Below are 26,128 nucleotides of genomic sequence, written 5' to 3'. Positions count from 1 at the left end.
GCCACACATGGTGCACAGATTTGTTTGTCACATGATTTACAACAAGAGGCTCCAAAGAGCCTGAATCGCTCACCTGGTTCTATTTGCCTTGCAAGGGCAATAAATTAAACAAGAAGTTGTCCAACAATGTTGACTCAAGAAAACTTTGATAGGTCATTTCAGTAAATGAAAGTCTAAATATATCATAGTTTTCAAGACATTGGCTGAAAACTATGAAAACCTGTCATTTTCCCCCGTCAAGAGCAATAACTCTTATAAGAAGGCGTCTGACAAATTTTATGCCTGAAGACTTTTGTAGTCCTAAAAATAAGGATCATTTCTGCTATTGAAAGAATTTGGCTAAACCTAACGGTTTTGGAGATATATGCGAAAAACTACTGTCTGACCCCTATATTCTATTTTTAGTAACAGTGGCCATGTTTTTCGACGGATCAAAAAACCCCACTTCAGTTTTATGCAGAATACCCCAAGGAACACTTATACCGAGTTTCGTTTCAATGGGTAAAATAGTGTCAGAGGAGAAGATTTTTGAAAGAAATAACATTAAAAATGGCAAAAAAACTTTGAAAAAGGGCAATAACTCCAACATGGCTTAATAGATTAAAATGAAAATTTTACCGCAGATAGATCTCATAATGCTAAACACTTTTACTCCTTTTAAAATGGGCTAAACCTAATACTTTTGGAGATATAAGCGAAAAACTATTGTCTGACCCCTATGTTCTATTTTTAGCACCAGCGGCCATGCTTTTCGACGGATCAAAAATCCCCATTTCAGTTCTATGCAGGATACCCCAAGAAACATTCATACCAAGTTTGGTTCCATTTGGTCAATTAGTTTCAGAAGAGAACAGTTTTGAAAAAAAATTGTTAACGACGACGACGGACGCCAAGTGATGGCAATAGCTCACTTGGCCTTCGGCCAGGTGAGCTAATAAAGGCCACAGAATTGTCCAACATGCTGAAAGCAAGGAGTGTTTGTTTTGAAGTTCTAAAATGTCATCATTAACCTTCAGAGGTGTTTGTCCTTCATTGTGAATTTCACTGACTTTATGAGTGTCTGCTGATTTAAATTTTGGATGGATTTTCTTCTTGCATATTTGACACATTGACAGCAAACATTTGTGTCGTTTACCATAGGAAATCCGCCATGGAATTTTACAATTTCAGATAACTTAAATCTGAGAGAGGGAATGGTGGCCTACATAGATAATAATTTATTTCTTTCATATGTATATGCATTGATGATTGTTTCCCACTTATGTAAATAATGTATGTTTGGTTACAAATGCTCTTTAAAAGGCCCTGTGATTAAAAATATAACTTTTAATTATATTCTATCTGAGTTTAGCTGACATTTAAACATTTGACGATGTCATTGCGCTCTATCTTATAATTTTTTGAAAGCATGACAGATGATAAAAACAAAATATGCTGGACGCCAGTTAGGTCATCTGATATTGTTTGTATTTCCAAATGAAGCTGCATCCAAATATTCTCCTTATAAGATGGTGTAATGTGAGTTTGGAAGTATTGTGAAGTTACAAAATACAAACACACTAGTCATATATATTGTAAATTTCTTTTTGCTATACACGTGTTTCAAGAAGCGGCCTTTCATCAGTAACATTATAATCAAATATGTAGGAAGATCTTAATCCAAAAATCAATTGTATACAAGTACTCAAAACCGAAACTATCGAAATCGGAAGCCAAATCCATCACAGAGAGGTTCTACAATGTGCAATACAAGGAATGAATTTGCCTCAGTGTTATAGGTATTTTGAAATTTGTTATACTGCAAATTTTGATAAATATGATAAAATAAAATCTGATATAATTCGGGGTCAGACAAGTCTGATTACAGTGTTGGTGAATACCCTCAGGACTTGAGGTCCCCCAGCAGTGGCATCGAACCAGTGGTTAAACCTATCATATAAAAATGCTGTACACGTGTTTCAAATAGAAATCTCGCATCAGAAGCATTATAATCAAATATGTAGGAAGATATCAATCCAAAATTGAATAGTATGCAAGAAGTCCTCAAAACTGAAAATATTGAAATAGGAAGTCATCCATCTACCATATGCAAAGTGTGTAAAATTAATTATTTTTTTGTGTGTTTTTTTTTTGTTTTGTTTTGTTTTGTTTTTTTGTTTTGTTTTTTTGTTTTTGTTTTTGCTTATACATGATAAATGTAATTTCGTTTTATGCTCCAATTTAATTAAAGTATTTGGGGAATTTGTACAGGTGAGGGTGTGGTTGACCGTTCAAAACGTCATCAATATATTAGTTTGTAAACTAGACATGTCACATACTTAACATGGAAGACATGCATATTTTGATTTTTCCTGTCAGTCGACCAAATTGGCATCAACTCGTCTGCTAGAATGAACTGGTTAATAGGTATTACAGTTCCAGGCTAACATAAGTAAGAAATTCAATGTTTACTTTGAAAGACACAAAGATTATGAAAGTATTGTTTTCATATTTCCAAAAAACAAAATGGACTTTATGAAAGCAGATTTCTGTCAATGAAAAGAGAAAATCCTCACAAAACGCAGTATTTGAAAACTGTGACATGTTTGTACGACAAATCTGCTTTGAAAGTAGAATAATTTAATCCAAATTAAGCTGTATCATATTTCGGTACATTAAACTCAATTACATGAAGACTTTTTTCACCTTCGCTATCCTACTCTAAAAGTAAACTGGTACTTTGATGATGCATTAAAAAAAATGTTGCTGATTCCTACTACGTAGTTATTTACTTAACTGATCCTAGTCGAACAAATGTTCCCACTATCAGTAAGTTCTGTAGACATTTTGATATTAAAGCTCTACAAATGTTTTAAGGAGTATTCTCTCATCGGCAGCAAATACTTAAGAATTTCAAAATTTAACAAAACATACCATATACAAGAAGTACTTTAAAACCAAAAATATGATCCCAAATTCGCCCTGATGGTTTAAGGATTTCGAATTTTGTGCTACGACAATTTTCGGTACATAATATATGATACATAGTCCGGGTCAGCCAAGTCTCACTACTGGGTTTTTGAATATTCTCGAGGACCCATGATCCACCAGCAGCGGCAAGTTCCGCACACTCTTTAAATCTAAGCGTTCTTCGGCACTTGTGATAATATTTTGGTTACTCACTCCATGCATTTAAATCCTTGCCCACTCTTTCCTATTAATTTTCCTTTTATTATTTTTACTTTCTAATAGTACACTCCCCCTTTTAGTCGGAATATACCCTACATCTGCAGCCTATGAAGCATACATTTTACATTTGTTCTGTTGCTGTCTTGTATGTGATGTTTACACGGACTTTTTTGTAGGACGGGTGCCCTTAATATGTAACTCATATGGAATTTTATTGAAGCAAACTTTAAATACATTTGTTTTGAATGTATACAATAAAGATGGACTTTGTAGGTGCCTTACATGCGGCGTTATCTTTATGACAAACAATACATTGGCAACGCATAAACCAAGCCATCACCATGATGATGACAAACAAACCGCAACTGTTATGGTTTAATAATCTATCAAAAAATGAATAGTCTTGTTTTGAGTATCGACCTTCGGGTTGACCATAGCTTAAGAAGGATAGTTTTCATTTTTGCAATTTTCTCTAAATTGTCCAGAATATACCGCTATCCTCCCCATAACCGCTCACCTTCTCGCCTTATGGGGGCTTCGTTTGATGTAATATTGCACAATGCACATACATGTTGTAAATTTCTTCTTATTTGGTAGTTTTACAAGTTCAATATGCTTATAATGTTAATGTTTATGTACTTTTAGTGATTAACTTATCTGTCAATTGTTTATATAAGTTGTTTTTTTAAGAATTTTTGTTTTCATTTACATATTTCGGTTTGTTGTGATGAATTTTCAAAATATTCACACTATGCTTATACATTTGTAAGATTTATCCCTAGAAACACCACAGATGTAGGTTATACATCTATGGTATCACGCCATGCTTAATCAAGGAATATATTCTTCTGAACTAGCATTTTTGTTTTTTTTGTGATCATGAGAAAATGGTATCTTTGCCGCAGCAGCAGGGGTTTATTTTAATTTTTAACAATCTACATTTTCTTTACCACTGCACCCCAAAAAAATAAAACTTTTTTTATTTTGGTACGATTTCGAAATTTTATGTATTAAGATTCCTCATGAAATCCAAGACTGGATTTTTCCATCAGATTTCAGATATTTCAGAAGCACAACTTCTTTCACCATTAATCGAATTTCAAAGTTTATGCAATATTTTGTCCAAACCAGTTGTTATGTCTGTAACTGTGAGCCCCTAGACTTAACTAATATTATGTCCACACATGCCCCAAGTGAACATAGTTCAACATGCTGCACTCCTTAGTAGTGGGATATTGAATCACATCAATCCATGGTTGAGTAAATGTATTTTTGGCTAAAGTTTGGAGAAATTTGAAAATCCCTCATTTGTTAATGTAATGGTTGCCATGCCTTACCTATAGTTTCTTGAAATTTGATGTAAGAAATTTAAGAATACACTATGTTAAATATTGTCAAATCAAACTCTTTAATTTGATAATATGCTTACTTTTGTTTTTTCTTAAAATTTACACCGAGCATAAGGGCTTTCTCTGACTATCAAATATGCAACCCCCCCATGCACTTTTGGTGGGCCCAAGCTCCTGCTCCCAGTTCATTTTTTGTTGTTGTTGATTTTGTGGCAGTGTTATTTTATCTCATTTTTTGGTTGTTTAATATTTTTTCAAGATGTTGAATGAACATTATCAAGTGGTCAGTGTTAAATGTCAAACCCAGAACATTTATGAATTCTACCATATTCAAATTTGACATATTGGCATTTAGATGATTAATTTATGTATGAATGACAAGTATCATAATCTTATGTTATTTAATAAATCTTCCAAGTTTATATGGTTTATGTTTGCTATGGATAGCTTTGTATTTGATAAATGAACAGGTTGAATATTGGGCGTATGGAGGTCCTTAATGACCCTTCTCCTTTGGAGTATTGACCCTCTTATATCATGTATATTTTTTCTCATTTATCTTCCTTCGATATCTTTTTTTTTCTGTCAATATAAGTTATAACAAGTATATGAAGATATGAATATTTTTATAAGTATATCTGTCCAGGATCCTGTGCAGGATTATTTGAAGCATAAAAATAATGCTCTTTCTTTCTTGTTTTTGTGTGTGTGTGTGAGTCTTATTTTTATAATTGTTTGTTACATGCTTGATCAACGATGGAAGTCAATGTAATCAATATATGAAATTCTTGATAATTGTTCTGCCTTCATGGGAGCCTTTAAATTTGCAATAAAATATTTCATTTGTGTGTTGTATGGTTTATCGTTTGTCTTCGATACAATGTAAAGAAAGAGATAAATTATAAAAAAAAAATAAAAAACTCAAGATGTACTCAACATTCAAACTATAACGTTTGTCAAAACAAGACATTGCATGCTACGTTGTGCTAAGATGTTGCATGCTATGTTGTACCCCACTCAACTATTTCAGTCAAAGCTGGAAAAGGAAGACACAGAACAAATCATAATGAGAAAACAAAATACCAGTATCACATATCTAAGCATTCCCTTCAGTAGAAGCTGAGAAATCTGTTACGAAAATTTCCATTATGCACAATCTAAAAACTATTAAGTCGATGAGCAATGCACCTAAAAATGGCCAACACTGTACAAGTCATCATGAGAAAGCCACATTCTAAAGGGGAGACACAGTACAGGTCGTCATGAGAAAGCAATATAACAAATACCTAAGCATTCCCTCCTATCGAAGCTGAGAAATCTGTTATGAAAGAGTGTAATGGACGAACAGACTGATGGACAAGATAATTGCAATATAGCCCCACTATAATGAGAGGGAGTATAAAATTAAGTGAAGCAGAATGATACATGTACTTGATCTAATTGAGATACTTACATACCAAGAAATCAGTTCATCATTTAAAGGCATTATGAAAAAGTCAAAAAGATATAATTTTTGGAAAAATTTATTGACGGTATGCCCAAGGCCTGTAATTTTGTCTAAAGTCAGTGGAGCAGAACAAAATGTAATGTAGATCTGTAACCCATTAAGATACAATGTACTCAATATCAACAAGGAGAAAACATCAAAAAATGACCTTGGAATGTATTAAATATCTCTTTATTAAGTGTGATGGTGTCGATTTTGATGACACTGTTTTAGTCATACCCTTGATCAGCACATAATGGTAAAAGTAAATATTTGAGCTGACTTGTTAAAGGGAACCAATATCATATCATTTAATTACCGGTAATGAATTGTGGTAGCATAAATAATTACATTACGCAAAAGGTTCTTCTATCTGCTTGGACAAATTGAAATATACGGCAAACAAGTAAGTTAAGTATGACGATTGTCTACTTGAAGATATATCGGTATAGCCAGAGGGTATAGCAGTACTTAAGGAACTTTTGTCATGAATCCCTAATCACGATAAAAAGAATTTATAATTTACCATTTTAATTCTTGTGGCCTTCTGTGAACCACGAAATAAGGCAAAAATTAGAATGCTGCAAAATTTCCAGTTATATGGTAATTCAGCCCTCAGCCAATCTAAAATCTCCAGGGTCCCCTGAGCCAATATAAAATCTCCAGGATTCCCTGAGCCAATATAAAATTTCCAGGGTCTCCTGAGCCAATCTAAAATCTCCAGGGTCACCTGAGCCAATCTAAAATCTCCAGGGTCCCCTGAGCCAATCTAAAATCTCCAGGGTCACCTGAGCCAATATAAAATCTCCAGGATTCCCTGAGCCAACCTAAGATTTGAAGGGTCAGTGCTGCCATCTATCATCATGTAACAAAACCTTGACAAGAGCCTCCATTTTATTATTTACTCATACATGTCTTGATACATTTCTTGTCCAATTCTAATGTACTCTTCTTTTTCTTGTGGTGTCATTTTTGCTACCATCTCATCAGTCACTTCCTGTATTGGAACTCTAGCACCACCTATAGACACCATTGGACCATCGTCATCATCATCTTCATCCATTTCTTCAACAACTACAACAATAAAAATTAAATAAAATACAAAGAATTTATTTTTTACATTCATGCACTCATAAAGAACATGGTGTCAAAAGTGTGTTAGCTGTCATTTTTATTTAAAATGTGACAGATCAAAGAACACTGCAATTGCAGTCCATCCTTATATAAGTAAGGTCTCACTAACCACTTCTGGGTCAAATGGCCACCCCTCTATGTAGTACCAAAAACACACTGAACCTAGACATATGCATTGTAAGTGCATTATTTGTGTGTATTATGATTAAAAGTAGTCAAAATAAAGCTGAGAATGTGTACTTTAAAATCATATATGTAATTAACTACAAAAGTATGAATATTGTTTACATGTGTGAGTAATTTGCCTCCATGCTGTCAGTTAACAGAACAGGTAAAAATGTGGATTTTCAGTATTATTTATTCAAGTAAATTTTGTGAAGAATTTCTACAATCTTCAACCATTAGCATAATGATTTTGGAAGACTTATTTTCCAAGCTTCGCAACGGTATGCAACTTTAAGATGTCATTTGTCCTGGGAATTCACAGTGAGACTTTGAAAATTACTTTTTTAACATGTAAAGTAATGGAAATGTTAGAAGTGGTTAGTGAGACCTGAAACCAAGACATAAAAAATAATTGTTATCTCCCTTCACCAATAAATAAAGCATTAGAAACTGTTTTTATATTAACAAAAGTCTAAATTCATTAAATCTGATGAAAAGAGAATGAGATTGAATCACGAAATTTTAATTAGATCCTTTTGTCAGTGCAAATATTATAGCAATCCCATATAGTCCACTAGGCACATATTCTACATGCTATATTGATGTAATACCTCTTGATGTTATAGCTTTCTTTTCATCCTCTGAGTCACTGCTAGAGCTGTCTTCGACAGGTAATCCCCCAGCTGCAGCTCCCCCCTTTTTCTCGTGAATGATCAATAGTGTCTCTATTTCATTACTAGAGGCAAGTGAAGTATCTGGACGAGATGGTCCTGCATCCTCTATCTTCGATATACTCTGTACAAATTAAATTTTAGAGTCATTGTTTAACACTCAAACACAAAAAACACAGGCCAATCATTTAGGGATTTTTTAGCACAAAAAAATTGTCGTGTCTTTATATCATCTTTAATCTGCAACCAATCTAACTAAAATTAGAACTATCAATTATTCCATTCAGTTACTACATGTAGGATATAACAACCCTTCATTCTACTTTTTGACCTTTTCAAATCCTTGGATTTTTCCCTATGAATAATGCTTTCAAAATAATGAAGGATGAAATCTGATTTGCTGAACAGAAAGGTCATCACAACATAAGTAGAATGGAGGGTTGTTAGATCCTACTTGCAGCTAAAAAAAACAAACAAACAAAAATTATTTTTATGGTTGCCCCCCCCCCCAAACAAAAAACAAAAACAAAAAAACGCATCATAAAATCCAACCCCCCCCCCCCCCACCTCAAAAGAAAACACATAAAATGTGTTGTAAAACTCCTAAAAATACTATCTGCAGTATAATTCCTCTGTTAATTTCTCTGCCATTTCATTATTTTTTTTAAAGTAGGGCCTGTTTTATGCACAAATTTTATTTTCAAAGAACATAGTCTAAATAGAAATTCCTACTTCCTTAAGGATAGTTTCAGCCTGGGAACAAGGGTACTTAAAGGAATGTTTCAGAGGGTACAAAAATAAAAGAAAAAAGAAAAAAAAAGAATTAATGGGTTAAATATATTGTATTCATAATGAGTAACTTACTCCTGTATCATTTGATGCTCCATCTACTGTACTCTCCACCATCCAGACTGGTCTCTCCCTCACAGCTTCTTTCTTCTTTTCCTCATCCACTGTTATGGTAACAGTATTGTCAGACATACCAAAATCACGCCCCCTGGTAGCATCACCACTCCATGTTGATCTCTCTCCTTGTTGGGCTGATTTGGATTTACTTGTTCTGAAAGATAAAAGATTAAAACTGGATAATGTCGTCTTTCAGTCAGGCACTGCTTGAAGCCCCACATCCAGAACATGGCAATAAATGGCTATTATAAAAGCAAGGCTTTCACAACAAAGGTTGGACTAAAACAGCTATTTTAACCATGTGGACTTTCAAATTACTGAATTAGTAAAAATCTTGGTAAATCTTAGCGAGCTGCAAAGCCAGGAGTAAGAGTGTAACTGGCATCTTAACACACCTTGTAATGCAGAATTTTTACCCTTTATCTCTAACTTGGTCTTTTGAATCTCATCTACAAGTGTTATCAACATTATTGCTGAATATAAAAGTAATAGTGTTACAAACTTAAAAGAGCTTTAGTTCTCGACTTAAAAGTGGGTACTTGGTTACATATATATCAATGGAAAGCTAAATTAATGTAGTTTTTTAATACCATACCTATCTGAGTGAAAAACAGTCAAAATGGTCGCATTGTAGTGCATTTCATATTATCAAATGCTTTTACACCTCATAATATATATATAGTAAAAGCAAAGAAACAAGAAATGAAATGAAGCTGATTTTACAGAAGGAACTTCATTCTATATTCTTTAAAACTCTATACATGATGTGTGACATCATTTAGATCACAAATCAAGTGCATTTTGGTTGACTGATCTTTGACCAATCCTGTAATTAATGCAAAATACCAGAAAACTTCACCAATGTTCACTAAGATATGTATAATACTAAAAAACTAAATTAATTTATTTCCCCATTGATATATGACATTTCTGTAAAATCCTGTTCTTTAAGCCATCTGCTGCACTTCTTTTTAAGGCAACATTTGTGCACTGCAAAATGTTATCATTTGACTAAAAAATCTATATACCTGAAAGTTTATCATAAATTGATTACTGATAGGTCTAGTCATCAAAGATGGCAGACCCTTCTAAGATTAATGAAGTACAAAGGATTTTACCATGTGAAATCTGTGAATTAGACAAAGTTTTAAACTGGCATTGTCATGACTGCTCACTATCAATGTGCCAGACATGCAAGGAGAAAATTCATGTGAAGTTTAAATCAGCAAACACTCACAAAGTCACTGAAGTTCATAATGAAGAACACACACTATATGCAAATGAAGGAAAATTTTTAAGCTGCAAAACCTTTCACTTCTTGGAACACAAAGACCAATTTTGTTGCCTTTTCTGTACAACATATGATGAACTCATTTGTGGACCATGCGTAACCTCATGATTTTATAGTGATCGACCAGGCACTTAACTCTGGAAAGGTGAAGATAAAGGAATGTAAAATAAAACTAGAGAAAGAAAAAGAAAACTTGCTGAATTTAAAGAAAGAACTTGAAAGCAATAAAAAGAATCAGAATAGCCAGTGTGCAACAACTGAAGAATAGATTATCAATCATGAAAGACACTCCATAGAACAAGTAAAAATGTTTATTAAGTCTTTGACAGAAGAATTAAAAAGTAAATTGATCAAAAACCAAAGATACATTGATGAAAGAATTTTAATGGTGATGAAACAATTTGCGAATACTGACTCCAGCTTAGACAAGGTAAATGATATCCATCATGAAAGACACTCCATAGAATAAGTAAAAATGTTTACGAAGTCTTTGACAGAAGAATTAAAAAGTAAATTAATCAAAAACCAAAGATACATTGATGAAAGAATTTTAATGGTGATGAAACAACTTGACTCCAGCTTAGACAAGGTAAATGAAATTCTTCTTACAAAAGACACTGGCATATTCTTTGAAGAAACAGATGATTTTAAAGAGCACATAACACAATCAAATACACAAGATTCCTTCATATTAAAGACACCTGAGTTTCAAATGCCTTACTTTGAGCCAGGACGTCTCATCCAGAAAACTTTGGGTCACTCACCACAAGAGCAAAGGAAGACCAACCATCAACATCAGAAAGCTGAAAATTCTAGTGATTTTATTGATCCTTTAGGAAGTATTAGTAACCTGGCAACAGACATTCCATCTCAAGAATGTAAACAAATAACTACTCCTGCTGAAAATGTTCTAAAAAATGAGAACATAGTTCCATTTTGCCATCGATGACATCCAGTTCACATCTGTAGGTATATGGATTAAATAAAAAAAGACTCTATATGGTATTTCACTACATCCTGACTGTATTAAAATTGTAGCCAGCTTTAATGATCTCGGTGTAAAAGCTATTGCAGGATGCTATGATGAGAGTCTCCTCCTGTTTAGAGAATACAACCAGACTAAAACTGGAGTAACAAAGAATTCTCAACTGGCTACTGGAAATCTAAAACCAATTTATGCCTACACATTGGGAAATGTAACCATCGTGTCAGCAGTAAACTTTGAATATCCAAATCATGGCAGAAGAGCTGTATTCAAAATTATGAATAAGAGTGGCAGGTACCTACCAGTTTTTGAATATTTTGGGAATAAAAGCCTATATTTACACTTCCTTCTACCATAGTAGCTGTATTTTTTAATATATTTTTTAAATATTTTTTTATGTATTTTTTGTAGCAGATCAAATAAACAAATTCTTTGATGACAGAGTACTGCTTTTTAGAGAAGACCATGATTCTAATAATGGAAGGCATTTCATTGACTGTTACTATGGCCATCCTGTAATAAATTCAATGAAATTCAGTTGTAAACCATTTTTGGTTTAAGGAATGAGAAAAACCCCTTCCAACAACATAATAATATCAGATGTTGGTAGTTCAACATTACATATCATTAACAAAAATGTACAGCTTTTAGCCTACTTAAAAGTAGCTACTGAATATCCATTTAAGGCAATCAAGTGCATACCTAACAGAATATTCCTTGGAACAAATTTCACTGACAAGAGGAAAGAGGATAGCAATGAAAAACTTCTTGGGCAAATCCTTGAAATTAAAATTACAAAATTTGACAACTTGTGATTAAAAAGGCTTGCTTACTGTATATTACCTGCCAAAAAATGATAATAATTTTGCATGTACTTTTTCATTACATGCTTAAGAATATTAAAATTTTGATTGAAATATCAATGACAAGATCAAATATTTTAACAAGCAAGACAGCCAAGCTGTTAATTCATAATTAGGCTACAGTGATGTTTCCACTAAGTCCAACTTTGTTTTTTTTTTGCTTATCTGATGTGCAAAGAAAAACAATGAAAAACATTTACTTTTTTGGGGGGGCTGGGATGGTGGGTGAACGGCAAAGAATAAGTCATTATGAAGAGAAAACTATCTTCCATAAAAAGTTTTACTAATTGTTCCTTGAGCAAATATTTGAAATATGCATGCCACTGAATACAACCAGGTTTCAACTACTTATAAAATATTCTTGCATTTTTTTTATTTTACCAGGAAGTTATTTCTAAGTGTGACAGATATTTTTGATCTTGACAAGGTTTGAATTTGAAAAACAATGTGCAACAACATACTTATCACCAATAGCATAAATTTAGATTTGAAACAATATGTATCTAGGGTTACATGATGCTTTAAGTATGATGCACTAGTGTATAATCTAAATACAAAATAATAAATACTTTCAGAGATCACCAAAAGGTCTTCAATAAGTGTAAACAGACCTTCAAGTAAGCTTTGGAAAGCCCCAACAACAAGTAAGCTCTGGAAGGTCTTGACAACAAAAGTAATAAAATCAATGGTAACTGACCAACGACAAAGTAAAAAGTAATATAAGCACACAAAGACACATTAATGACTAACATCTCCTGACTGTGGACAGGTGCATGAAATCTGCAGTGAGGTTATTACTAGTTTTAAAAGGCCTTGACCAACCCCTTTAATGTAAGGTCAATAAAAAGCTTTGACGATTGTAGCATGATACAACTGCAGGCAGTTGAACTCTGGCACAATATTAGGTTTTGACACGCTTAAACATAGATACTTACATTTCATTATGGACAAAACAACTCATTTGGAAACAATATTGCACATTATTTTTTTAAATTCAGTTAAAGAACAAAGTTCTGCTTCAGGGCGCTTCTATGAATCACTTTGTATCTTATTACCTTAAAAAACAGTAAATGATAGAGTAACTTTGCTTAAGCATACTTCTTAAAGCTCATGTACAGCCCATAAATCTAAAAAACTATAACAAATATCTGAAATCTGATTAAAAATGCAGGAAAGGACTTCCATGAGGAATGTAATAAAAAATCCAAATCGATCCAAAATAACAAAGTTGATTTGTTGGCCTCTGAAAACCATAAGATATATTTGAAATCTGATTGAAAAATGCAGGCAGGGATTTTGATGAGGAGTCTTAATAGAAAAAAAAACAATTCAAAATTAGACCGGAAATTAAAAAAAAAAACAATTTTTAAGGCGTGGACCCACTTTGGCTCCCCATACACAGACAATACTAAATGCTATTTATATTCTGTCAAATTGACTGAGAAGTAATGTTAAATAAACACCTATTTTACCCCTTTTCTCTAGCCATAAGTAACAATAATTTAAAAAATTTCATGACATTTGGTTCACTACAACTACAGTTATTGAAGGCAACAAAAGTTTCTAGGGATTAAGTTAAAGTATGTATTGCCTCATAAATCATAAATTTAATATCAGTTGCTGAAAAGAGAAATTACAAACAAATGACTTTTTTATAAAAAAAAATAAGAAAATAAACATGAAGCTGTTAAATTTTATCAATAAAAAAAAAACAAATAAATAAAATAATTTTCCTGCCTATTGAGTCCTAAAAAATTTCCATGTTAGCTGAAACCAACAATCAATTTTTCTTGGCCTAACTAATATGACCCACATTTATGGCTGTAGTATGAAAACTGCATAAATTATGATGTAACTTTGGTTATTAATATTATGTAAATTCAATTTTCATTGTAAAATAAAATCTACAAGTAATATGTTTTGTTTTTTGTTTAGTAATTTAAACTTAATGGGCCATTTCTGGTCCAATTTGCCCCTGGTCCAATTTGCCCCTGCCTTTCCCAATCACAATAATATCTAAACAGGAACTATGATTTATTAGTACTTGTTAATCTTACTAATCTCCCATGGTGCTGCCATAGTAAAGACATGCGACTGGTCAATTAACATCTAATTGTGTGTACCATCTGCGATATTATACTTTCATGCTTAAAGCATTTATTGAATACACAATACTATCAAATTTATACTCAAAATTTATTATTTAATATCTGAATATCTGAGAAATTTGCAAAATTAATTTCATAATTAATCTGTAGATTGCTAAATACCGAGCACAGTCATTTTATTTTCTCTAATGAACAAGGATAAAATCTCTACAAGATTCAAGGTAGATGCAGCTTTAAAAATTTGATTACTAAATGTTTGACGGTAACAGTTATGCTGCATAGGTTTCTCCCACATTTTAAAATTGGTAAAAGAACTTGAAAATATATGATTGGACATAAAAAATTACCTACTACAGTCTAAATACATAGAAAATCTAATTATGTAATCATATTTGGCATATTGTAGAACCTTTTAAACACAATTTTTGTTGAAATCAAACAAAATTCAAATTTTGACCTTCTGAAGTAACTTTAAAAAGTGGAAACAAGAAGGACAAAACAGGAAAGGATATCAAAAGATATCCTAGATGTTTTTCAGAATAGGAGGATACATTATGAAGCCAAACTTAGGATATCAAGTGTATGTTTCTGTAAGAATAAGACAGTGGGTGAAACATGGTATGAAAAAGCCACCACTTTGAGTTTAATTTGACTATTTGCACCATCACAATCAAGGAATAGATTTTCCTTGTCATTTTGGTAAACTGAACTACAATTTTATTGAAATGCACTGAAAATGAACATTTCAAGGGAAGATAACTCTGTCAAAACTTTCTGCAGAAATCCAATGAAACAGAGATCAAATAATGGTCTTTTCAAAGAGAGAATACATTTTTTCCATTCCATTTTCAGATTTTTCCCATATCTCCTGATTCTTACAAAAACTTACACTTAAATATACATTTATGCTTTAAAACAACATTTTAGTCCAACTGACTGTAATCCAAATGACTGCAGGGCATAACATAAAACATCTAAACACAAACAAGAGGCTCCCAGAAGCCTGAATCGCTCACTTGGTTAAATTTTGTTTTTCAGTGGCAATAAATTTAACAAGAAGTTGTCTTATACTATTGACTCAAGAACACTTTGGTAGGACTTGACATAAGGATCTTTACATGGCTTAACAGATAAATATGAAAATTTGACCAGATAGATCTCATCATGCTGAACACTTTTTGGTTACAGACCACCAATTGCATCATCAATTTGGAATATACGCAAAAAAAGTCCTACGCCAAGGTACAAAGTAGTCCTTTTAGCATGCCATTATAAAAAAAGTTGACAATATTTTCAAATGAATGAACTTTCTTCATAAAGTAATTTTATTCTGATAATTTTGAGCCCAAAGTATACTGCCTTAAATAAACTAATTTAGTGAACTATGAAGATGGTCTAAATAAAGAATTTTTAGGATTCCTCAGGCTATTTTTAGGGTAGATGAGTTCCAAGTGTCAGTGCTGCACTGCAAGGTAGTAAACCCCTTGTAAAATTTTGAGTGACATAGCACATAGCAGTACATGTGTATGTTTCAGGTGATGTGATATATGGTTTTGGTTAGGTTAAACTTAAGGTAAACTACTGAAGATCCCCTGAAAATGAGCAAATTAACATAGAGAGTAATGGGAATCTGAATTAGTGGTTTGTAGTCTTTACCTTAAGTCAGAATTTGGCTGAACCTATCGGTTTTGGACATATATGTGAAAAACTACTGTTCAACCCTTATGTTCTATTTTTAGTAATGGCAGCCATATTTTTTGATGAATCAAAAATCTTAACAAAATTTTGTGCAAGATAACCCAAGGAAAATTCATACCAAGTTTGATTCCAATTGGCCAAGTGGTGTCAGAGGAGAAGATTTTTGAAAGAAAAAACATTCAAAATAGCAAAAAAACATTGGAAAAGGGCAATAACTCCAACATGGCTTAACAGATTAAAATGAAAATTTGACCACAGATAGATCTCATCATGCTGAACACTTTTACCCCATTAGAATTTGGCTAAACCTAACAGTTTTGGAGATATATGTGAAAAACTACTGTCTGACCCCCTATGTTCTATTTTTAGTAATGGTGGCCATGTTTTTCAACGGATCAAAAATCCCCACATCAGTTCTATGCAGGATACCCCAAAAAACATTCAAAATAGAAAAAAAACGTTGAAAAAGGGCAGTAACTCCAACATGGCTTAATAGATTAAAACGAAAATTTGACCTCAAATAGATCTTATCATGCTGAACACTTTTACCCCGACAGAATTTGGCTAAAACTAATGGTTTTGGAGATATATACGAAAAACTACTGTCTCACCCATATGTTCTATTTTAAGTAATGGCAGCCATGTTTTTCAACAAATCAAAAATCCCTACAACAGTTCTAAGCAGGATACCCCAAGAAACACTCATACCAAGTTTGGTTCCAATTGGTCAAGTGGTGTCAGAGAAGAAGAGTTTTGAAAAATTGTCAATGACGACGGCAGATGCCAAGTGATGGCAATAGCTCACATGGCCTACAGCCAGGTGAGCTAAAAAGGATTCAGTATATCAAAAAAACAATTAAAATAAACTCCATTGAAATTAGTAAAAAAATAACAATTTATACAAAATTTTCAAGAAAATGCTTATTTCAGTATTGTTAAGCCCCAAATTCCAACACAGTAATTTGAAAAAAAGTGCTTTGCAGAGCGCAGCATGATACAACCACTACGGTTAAATCCTGAACAGTTGGAGCAAGAGTGGATACAATATTAGTTTTTGACACACTTAAACAAAGGGACTTCTAGTTCATTATAAACACAACAACTGGTTTGGACACAATATAGCACAAAATCTGAAAATTAATTAGAAGTTTTAAAAATCGGACCAAAAATAAAAATAAAAAAGTCAATATTTTTAGGGTGTAGCTCCTATGACCCCTTTAACTGGAAAACCCTACTATATCTAATATTTAAAGGGAATCTAATAAAACTAGAAGCCCTGTTTGTCACAGGAGCCCCCGCATCATTTGTCAGTAGTGATTTATTTTTTAATAAATCAAATGTGTCTGCAAGACACTTATGATGCCCCCCTCGTTAGATTTGCCAAATTAAGAACATGTTTATTTTTGTATGAAGACATTGTTTGCAGATTCAGAAAAGTTATGTACTGCTGGTTGATGCGGTATGTTAGGCTAAGCACTGCAAAAATACTTGCGGTGAGAAACAGAGGACTGATGGACACATAAAAATGTTAATACCCCAAATAACAAATCCCTAACTTTGTTGCTTGGGGTATATTTAATTCCTAAAAATAAAGTGCCATCCTCCTCATTCAGATAAACAAAATGTAAAATAGTGCCCTGGGGTTATAGTGAACATACAGAACATTTCATGTCGAATGGTGGCATGGATTCATAGGGGTGAACCCAATGTACCGGGTAAGCCCCTCCCCCCCCCCCAAAAAAAAAAATGGGAATATCAAAAACAATTTTTGTTTGCATGAAATCTTGTCTCTTCTCTAATTCTACCCCAATTTTTTTCTTGCCACACTTTGCTTGGTCATTGATTCTATTTATGCCACCTAACCTGAAATCCTGAATCCCTTAATGAAATGTACCAGTTATTACTGGTATTACTATACCTAGTTCTATCTTTAAGGTCTGTAGGTTCTGGTTCCAGAATTTCCTGTGATAACGAGATCCCATCACATTCCCTCAATAACACATACAGAGGTTCTATCTGTTCATTAAACTTTGCTAACAATGTTCTAGCATCTTTCTTCGTAACTGCACTTTCATCCTCAATCACTTCCTCACTACAGTATGTACATATGAATTTTTGTGTAAATGGGTCAAAAAGTTGATCAGCTTCCAAGTCTGTGTATGTTTTTTCACAAGCTGGACATTTGAATGATGCCCGACTTGTATTGTCTCTTTCTTCCATTTCAATTTTTCTTCGAACATGGTCCAATTTATACTTGACAACATTGACAAACATGAGATAGTTTATGAAATAATAATTATGACGAGTCATTTTACCTTCAGCATCAGTTTCAACCCTCATCCTCACTTTTAAAAATTTTTCATTTTTCAGTGTATTTATATAAGATCTAAGCTGCTTTCTGTCAAACTTGAGTAGTTCAATGATATCATCTTCTTTCATGCAAGGATTACGAACCAACAGATCAATTATGATTGCATGTTCTATGGTGTAAAAACCTCTTACAACAAGACGAATAAGTCTTTTTAGAGACTCTGGTACTTCTGTCAATACTTCAGGTTCCATAGTTTATTCCATCTGGTCACACTGTAAAAAGTGTAAGTTTAGATTACAAATATTCAACATTCCCAAGCAAATGATAGGCCAAAAAAATATAAGTTTGCTTCCTACTACCATACCTACTCTTTTTTTTGTGCCTATTAAATGGTCACTTTAGCTCAAGCACTTTTGAAGTCTACATTGTTTCCTGTTTAACTTAATGTAAAATGTTTTTGAAAAACAAAATACTTTCCCTAGCTAATTGCCCTATTTTTTTTTCCGAAGGTAGTGGGAAACTAGATTTTTTTTTGCCTCATGTACAAAAAAGTACTGTGAAAGTACTTTTGTACATGGGGTACCAATTTTCGTGGTTTTCATGGTTAGTCCAAACCATGAAATTTGTTCACCCATGAAAAGGAAATTTTCATTGATGTGTAGACTGAAGACCTCAAAACATTGAATTCAAAAATCAAAGAACTTGTGTTTCTTCCCTAATCCACGACAATTAGTATCAACGAATTAAAGTGCTTTACAGTATGTCAAAATAAAATATGTAACATAAAAATATTTGTTCACATCAAAAAGCGAAAACAAATCTCTCAGAAAAACAAACTTCAGAAAAAAATTACAACCAAGTCTTCATGCCAAATTTGAAAGATTTTTACTGCTGACATCATCATAAGTATATATAAGAGTGCATTGCAATCAACATTTGATCATACAGTGGCAGGTGAATCCATTTTTTGCTAGTCCAAATAATAAGATTGCCTTGCATTGCCTAATTTTGTTTATCAAAGCAAAACCAACAAAATTAAGAGGTACATGTACTTAAAAAACTAACATCCCAAGTCCAACTCAAGATCCAGATGAACCATTATTATAACCAGAAACATCAAGTAACAATAACAAATAGAGTTTTTTTCACTGTAATCTTTTATTGTTAAACTTTATTTTTTATTGGCATTAAAGATAGTTCATCTTCCATATACATGTATGTTTTAAAATACAGGTATAAAAATATGGATAATTGGCTTACTTCAGAAATTGATATAATGAGAAAAACATAACAGATATATATGGCTTTAAAATTTGAAACTCTTTGTAAAACTTGAATGCCCAATGTTAGTTCATGCTGCAAACTTATGAAAATCCCCATGGGGTATTTACGCGGGACTGTGAACCAACATTTTCAGGATATATTTTGCAAACTGCATGGGTTTTACTGTATTAATGTATGAATGAGACAATCACTATAGCATTAAGTTTGTAAGCCCCTTTTTTGTGTTGGGATTCCTCCAAATTAAAATTCTGAAGTTCTATCATATTAAAAAAATATATAAATAAAAAAACTTATTCCCTACTTGCGGAGCTCGGGATGCAGCCATATTTTATCCTGTTTTTGCAGAGTTACTTCCCGTAAGAGCAGGTATAATTTCCAAGTTTCTCTAATCAATGTTCGGATTTGGGTGCAGAAAAAAGAGGTAACTCAAATGAAAATGGAATCCCCAGCAGACAAACACAACTGTGTTTCTAAAATTTACTGGGTGTTTCATTTTGTTGGTAGGTTACATAAGGATGATTTTCATTTGTATCCCAGTAAAGAAAATTTATGGCAGGGTCAGTAGAACAAGAAATTCCCTTTTGACTTTCGAGATTTTCTAAAGTATCGTCGATATCGGATGGAAAACCTTACATGTTCCGAATAGACAACTGCTCCAAAGAGAGATAAATGTTGACAAAATGTTGGTCCACAAGTCGGGAATATTTACAATAAAATTCATTTCTACTATTTGAAAAATTAATTGAGTACATATTCCCTTCTTTATAATAGTATTAGCTTTCAATTGTTTCAAATTGTTTTTCGTTAATGTTCTTATTAAGAGTTTGGCCTCAGATCAGTAGATTTCTCATAAAAAAATAATCAGTTAGATATGAACCATTTTAAGACATGATTTCAATATCTTTAAGATGTCTAAGTCACTTGTATTAGTTGTTCATATGAACTTCTTTCTGGCATTTTCACAATGTAATGACCCAAAGAAGAATGGAGGACAACCTTTGAAAATGGGAGATTTGATGTTCCCAATGGAAGGTTCACAAATCAGGTCTTTGATGCTGAACCATTTAGTTAATTTTAAACCTTGGAGACTTCCCACTTATGTTCTACGATCAGGTTTTTGATTCTTCTGAAAATTGTAGCATGAACAAAATTTCAAAGATTACATGATGTAAATTTAATTGTGATCATACATTTGCATTCTTAATATATAATATCAAGAATTGTTTTTTCCCTAGTATGTATAAACGGGATGTCAATCCATACTTCTGATCCAACTTCACAAACAAATACAAATTTTGTTCCATTTCACCTTTTCCTACATTTTTAAAACTGTCCAGAAGTTAATTTGCATTAACATTTAAAAAAACTGCAGTAACAGATTATTTATCATACAATGTGCTCAATTAAACCAATTTCAGCTGAAGAAAAGTATTCCCTTGATGAACATAAGATTTCCAAAAACTTGACACTTTTATCATTTTGAATTTTCCCACCAATTTTACTTGCTTAACACATTGTATGCTTTTTGACACATTACTGAAAGAACTAAATTTCCTAAATACAAATTTATTACTAAATATGATCTTCCAATTCCAAAAAGGAGTCCCTAAAATCTTCAGTTGAGATTCAGACTAGATCTGAATTCTATTAGCAGAAATAATAGAATTTTATTGAGCTGAATAATTGCAAAAAAGCATATTTACTGGTTATAAAAGAGGTACTGAGTCATATAAAAGGAATTACATTTGGACTATATTTTTGTGTAGTGTTCAGAAATAGTAGGGAAGTTCCAGTGATAGACCAGTAACATATGATGTTTTGATAAATCAAAAACCTAAAAAAAAAAGCACTCACTGTATAAAAATTGAATGAATAAAAATTTATCATACATGTATTAACTTCCAATACAAAAGAGAACTAACGCTAATACAATAAAGATCAGGCATTAATTGAAACAAATAAAAAATGTTCATCAATCTCACATAGGGTAAAACAGCATATGAAAGAGGACAGTAATCAATACAAATTTAACATTTGACCTAAGATGCACTAAGAGCCTGATTTCAATCTGACATGAAGGAATCTGGGTTGTTTTACCTGAATCCTGTTCACTATCCCAGTTGTTTCCCCTCAATGTCCATTCACTCCCAGTTGTTTCAATCAGAAATATTACAACTTTAAACACTAATTAGAGTAATAGGAGCTCAAACAAATTGGTAGGAAGCTGTGAAGTTCTTGTTTGTGTCTGATATCAAAAATCCTTTTTTTTATTTCTTTGAAGCATATCATCAAAATAAATTATTCATTTATCATTAATAAAAATTACTTATCAAAAACAATATAAAAAAATCTTTTCTTTTTTTTGTTAAAAATGAATTAGCACATCAAAATGTATAAAAACTTCTGAACTATGTAACATAACATACAATCTTTATTGCTCTTATCAGGGCCAAATGACAAGGCCATGCAGTTATGAGGCATAATTACTTTAAAAAATACAATATATTCAGCTTCCGCCTATTACAGGTTACATCTTGCCTCATGTTACTTGTTTTTGTTTGCTATAACCTTAGAATGTGACAGTAGGATACCATAATTTACCTTCCCCCATTCTACAAAGTACACTTAATTTTAATTATGAATTTATGTTATCTTGATTACTATTAATTTTGCTTGGTCACCATAAACATAAGATTCAAATAGAAATGCATCAACAAATGCCATGATTCATTAAGTGAGTGGACAATACACTACTGTCTTCGTAGTCCTTTCGGGATTCGGCAAAGCCGATGTTTTTGTTGTACTAGTTTAAGTCTTTGACTGTCAGTGATCATGTTTCACATCACATAGACATGGATGGCTACAAAGAAAACTACATAATGTTTAAGATGCGCTGACAGATTTTACATATTTTCAACCACATTAACTTAATATACCAGAACTCCAATGGGAAAAGAAAAACAAAAGAACCGCCAGCTTCACACCGAAATGAAACTACAACGACCTTGACACCACTTGACCATTCGGGGTTTCTCGGGGTTCTACCGACACCTGGAAATTGTGAAACGAAAGAAAATGATAATTCTGTAACGAAAATAGCGAAATGGTTGAAACGAGCAAATCGGGCGCAACAAAACAACACAAAAACAACAACAACAACAACAGAAACAATAACAATTAAAAAAAAAACAAGCAAATAAAAATATCTGTACTATTTAAAATTATGCCCAATTCGGTCTTAATCCATTTTTGATTTCCCTGCCATTTAGCCCCCGCCTGATGTCTTATATTGATGCTCAGTATGGAGGCTAGCTGATGTATTTGGGGCAGTTGGAACTCTCAGCCTTTCTAGTTACACGAAAGAAAGTTATTGTTCTTTATTTCTAATGACCAAATTTTTAGCGCCCCTGGTTGATAGAACTACAGTGAGTCGCGTATGACCACTATTCCAGTAATTTTTTTTTCAGGAAGAAATTCTCCTTTCTGCATCCGAGGTAATTTTTTGTGTAGCGGAAATGGCCGAGGAGTTTCGATTGAATTATGCACGGCTCTAGGTTACACTATAAGCTTAAACGTAATAAATTACAATACTATCCATAAAAAAATCGGGACAAAGACCAGACATGGAAAACAGGCACATCATGAACATAAAATACGCAAAATAACATGTACAAAGCAACAAAAGTAATCAGCACGTAATCAAAAGAATGTAATCCAGGGACAAAGACCAGACATAGAAAACAGACATACACACCAAAGAACATACTTGAAGTAACTAAAATCATACATACAAAGTAACAAAAGCAAATGAGCCACTCGGACTGCACTAAAAACTGGGAGCATGGACCAGGTGCACCGGTAGGGTCAGCGTCCTCTGCTTTTCTAGAAACACTCGCCGAGTTGTTTATAAAAAGTCATGTCAGGGGTAGACGAAAGAGGAAAGGAAAACTATGACACTTTGAACAAATCAGTTTTCATGGTGCAGATGGATACACCGTAGCGATCCACGAGTTCATGTAGACGACCATAAAACTTCTGTAGTGATGACTTCAGTCTTGTAGCAACATACTATTGTTCCAGAAGCCTATTTGTTAGAAGTCTAGCGCGATACAAAAAGTCTGCGTAGTTTCGACAAGCTATGGCATAATGTATGAGTTGTAATATGAACACTCCATACGAAATAATGCGGCATAAATGGTCAGCCCGTGGTAAAACAATGGTAAAATTTATTTCTTAAATATACATAAAACGAGATCGGAAATAGTGAACAACCCCGCCCCACCGCCATGAAAAAATCGAACAGTATATCTAGTAAACACAAAAAATATTTTTAGTAATAAAAGTTTTATATTTTTGACCATAATATATGACTAATGGGCTAAAATTAAAAAAAAAAAAAAAACGCTTTGCAGATGTCGAACTTTGAACAACAGTGACAAGTATAGACAGAACATTCAAATTTGATACGACGGGGCTCTAAATGTGATGGCCATAGTCTTCAAATGTTTGGCAAGATGAAAGGAGACGAAGAACTTTTAAATTTACAATTACAGACCTAAGAAATTTATAAGCAGTGAATATGAAGTCGAAAAATGCTTATTTCTTACCCAGTTTTTTATTTGTTTTAACGCTATCAAAGGTCTCACCACTTTCGAACAAAATGGCCACCCTCTATATGTAGCTTCAAAACTCAAACCTAGCGAGATTTATGCAATTTAAGTGCACAGTCTATGTGTATGCTGATCAAAAAGGGTCAAAACAACGCTGATAATATTTACTTTTACAAACTTCATTTGTAATTTACAACAAAGATGCACATATCACTGTTGTCTACGTATGCGAGAAATGTCCAAATAATAAAATACTTCACATGACACAGCTTGATACGACCGTAGAGGTCGAATCCTGAACAGTTGGGCAAGTATGGACACACCATTCAATCTTGTTAAAGCTCTGAAATTTCATTGCAATATTTAACACAAGAGACAAAAATAATCAGAATCACAGGGATTCATTATTCCTCAATAAGCACAACTCTCAAAACCAATCAATAGATTCATTCTAAATTATCAAGTTATTGTCCAGACGTCATATAAGTACTTGTTCCTGGTCCATAATTTCTAAATAGCTCAAGTCACAACCAACCGCAATCAACCCAATCTTAATTCCTTTTATATAACGCACCGTGTTGATCTATACACTCATATTCAATTCATTGTCCGGACAAGACGTGTCTACGGACGACGACCGATAACATCACGATACCTTTATATTACCTTTTTCGATCGTATAAGAAGCTTGCTTCTGGTCCGTAATTCCTGAACGGTCTGAGTCACAACCATCTCAATTAATCCCAGTCTTACCTTTGTGGTACAACATCAAAGAGATGCATGCATGATAACTCCAGTTATTGTCCGGACATCATGAAAATGCTTGTTCTGATCCCTAATTCCCAAACGTCCAAATTAAATCTCAAACTTCCTTTTGTATTATTATTTCATATTCAGATACTGTCAAGACAATGGCAGACGTGAACTGTCTACGAACGACGATAACATGATACCATTATATGACTGCAAATGTATTGCGGTCGTATAATCAAAATGCTCTTAGCACTGGAGGTTTTTGATTCTTGTGAAAATAGTACTGAACACTCAATCTCAAAGCTAACATGGTGTAAAATAGAACTGTAATCAGACATTTGCATTTACCATACAATTTAGAACTGTTTTTTTTCTTAAATATTAATCTTCAATACTGATTTCAGAGATTTGCAAACCTGTAAACCTTTATAACAGTTAACGTGGGAGATTCTCTTACTGCACTCTCTCATGTGGAAGATTTAAAAAAAAGATTTTTAAAAAAAAAACATTTTTTATGTAATTTTTTTTTAACTTTTAGAGAAAATATTTAGCAATTCAAACCATTAACTCTCCAAAAATCTTACAATTCTATGTGGGAGATTCTAAATTTTTCAAAGATTTTGTGGGAGTCCTTCCTAACGTGTGTGTGGGGGATATGATTTGTACAACATACATCTGAACAGTTTTCAACTTCACACTCATTTACTAATGTTTGTTTCATTTCACCTTTTTCCCAATTTAATAAACCTGTCCAAAAATTGATTTGCAATCGCATTGATAAATTTTGCTTAAGTTAATTATCTCAAAGACGTACAGATTTTTTAAAAATATGTTTTTTTATTAATTTGAATTTTTTTCCGCTTAATTTACGTGGTTGAAATTACTGCTCTCCATTTCCTGTTAATCAGTTATAAAATACTAATGTGTTAAATCATAGACCTGTGATAAATTAATTATAGGTCTCTGGTTAAATAGAACATGCGTAACACATTAAATGCTTCTTGACACATTTTGCAAATACTCTATTTCCTTACAGCAAATTTATTACGAAACATCTTTCAAGGCCAAAAAGAAGTCCCTCAAATGTTCATTTGATTTTAAGTCTTGATCTAAATTTTATTGGTAGCAACGATAGAAAATTATTACGCTAAATGATTGTCTGAAAGAGTAATCAAGAGAATAATCCAGGGAAAAGACCAGATATGGAAAACAAACACTACAAAGAACATAAAGTAACTAAAATAATACAAAATAACAAAAGTAAATGAGCAAAATGGACTCCATTAAAAACTGGGAGCATTGGCCAGATGCACTGGTAGGGTAAGCGTCCCCTGCTTTTCTAGAAA

At 32.8% G+C, this 26,128-nt stretch overlaps 1 protein-coding gene across 2 annotated transcripts; it reads right to left on the bottom strand.

Annotated features, from left to right (window-relative positions):
• Nucleotides 1-6,879: 6,879 nt before the first annotated feature.
• On the bottom strand, nt 6,880-22,498 carry LOC148614744 (general transcription factor IIE subunit 1-like). 2 transcript variants are annotated; one of them, XM_088589064.1, is made up of 6 exons: nt 22,356-22,436; nt 21,517-21,664; nt 17,743-18,407; nt 8,838-9,033; nt 7,914-8,097; nt 6,880-7,077 (listed from the first exon to the last, which is right to left on the bottom strand). In XM_088589064.1, the coding sequence occupies exons 3-6, from the start codon at nt 18,384-18,386 to the stop codon at nt 6,905-6,907; spliced, it is 1,197 nt and encodes a 398-aa protein (XP_088445190.1). In that variant the 5' UTR covers nt 18,387-18,407; nt 21,517-21,664; nt 22,356-22,436; the 3' UTR covers nt 6,880-6,904. The 2 variants fall into 2 exon arrangements, with proteins under 2 accessions (XP_088445190.1, XP_088445189.1); XM_088589063.1 differs by lacking the exon at nt 21,517-21,664 and having other exon boundaries at nt 22,356-22,498.
• Nucleotides 22,499-26,128: the final 3,630 nt, after the last annotated feature.

The sequence above is a fragment of the Perna viridis genome, chromosome 6 (genome assembly GCF_037379345.1).
Source record: "Perna viridis isolate PV_CMFRI_1.1 ecotype Kerala chromosome 6, ASM3737934v1, whole genome shotgun sequence".
Taxonomy (NCBI): domain Eukaryota; kingdom Metazoa; phylum Mollusca; class Bivalvia; order Mytilida; family Mytilidae; genus Perna; species Perna viridis.
Note: the sequence above shows the minus strand (reverse complement) of the source record. Positions and strands in the feature narration are given on the sequence as shown.

Excerpts from the sequence above, each read along its gene's own strand:
- LOC148614744 (XM_088589063.1), bottom strand. The coding sequence starts at position 18,386 with ATGGAACCTGAAGTATTGACAGAAGTACCAGAGTCTCTAAAAAGACTT. Across the intron at positions 9,034-17,742 it reads GACCTTAAAGATAGAACTAG|AACAAGTAAATCCAAATCAG; the intron begins GTATAGTAATAC and ends TTTATCTTTCAG. Across the intron at positions 7,078-7,913 it reads GAAAGCTATAACATCAAGAG|TTGTTGAAGAAATGGATGAA; the intron begins GTATTACATCAA and ends TTATTGTTGTAG.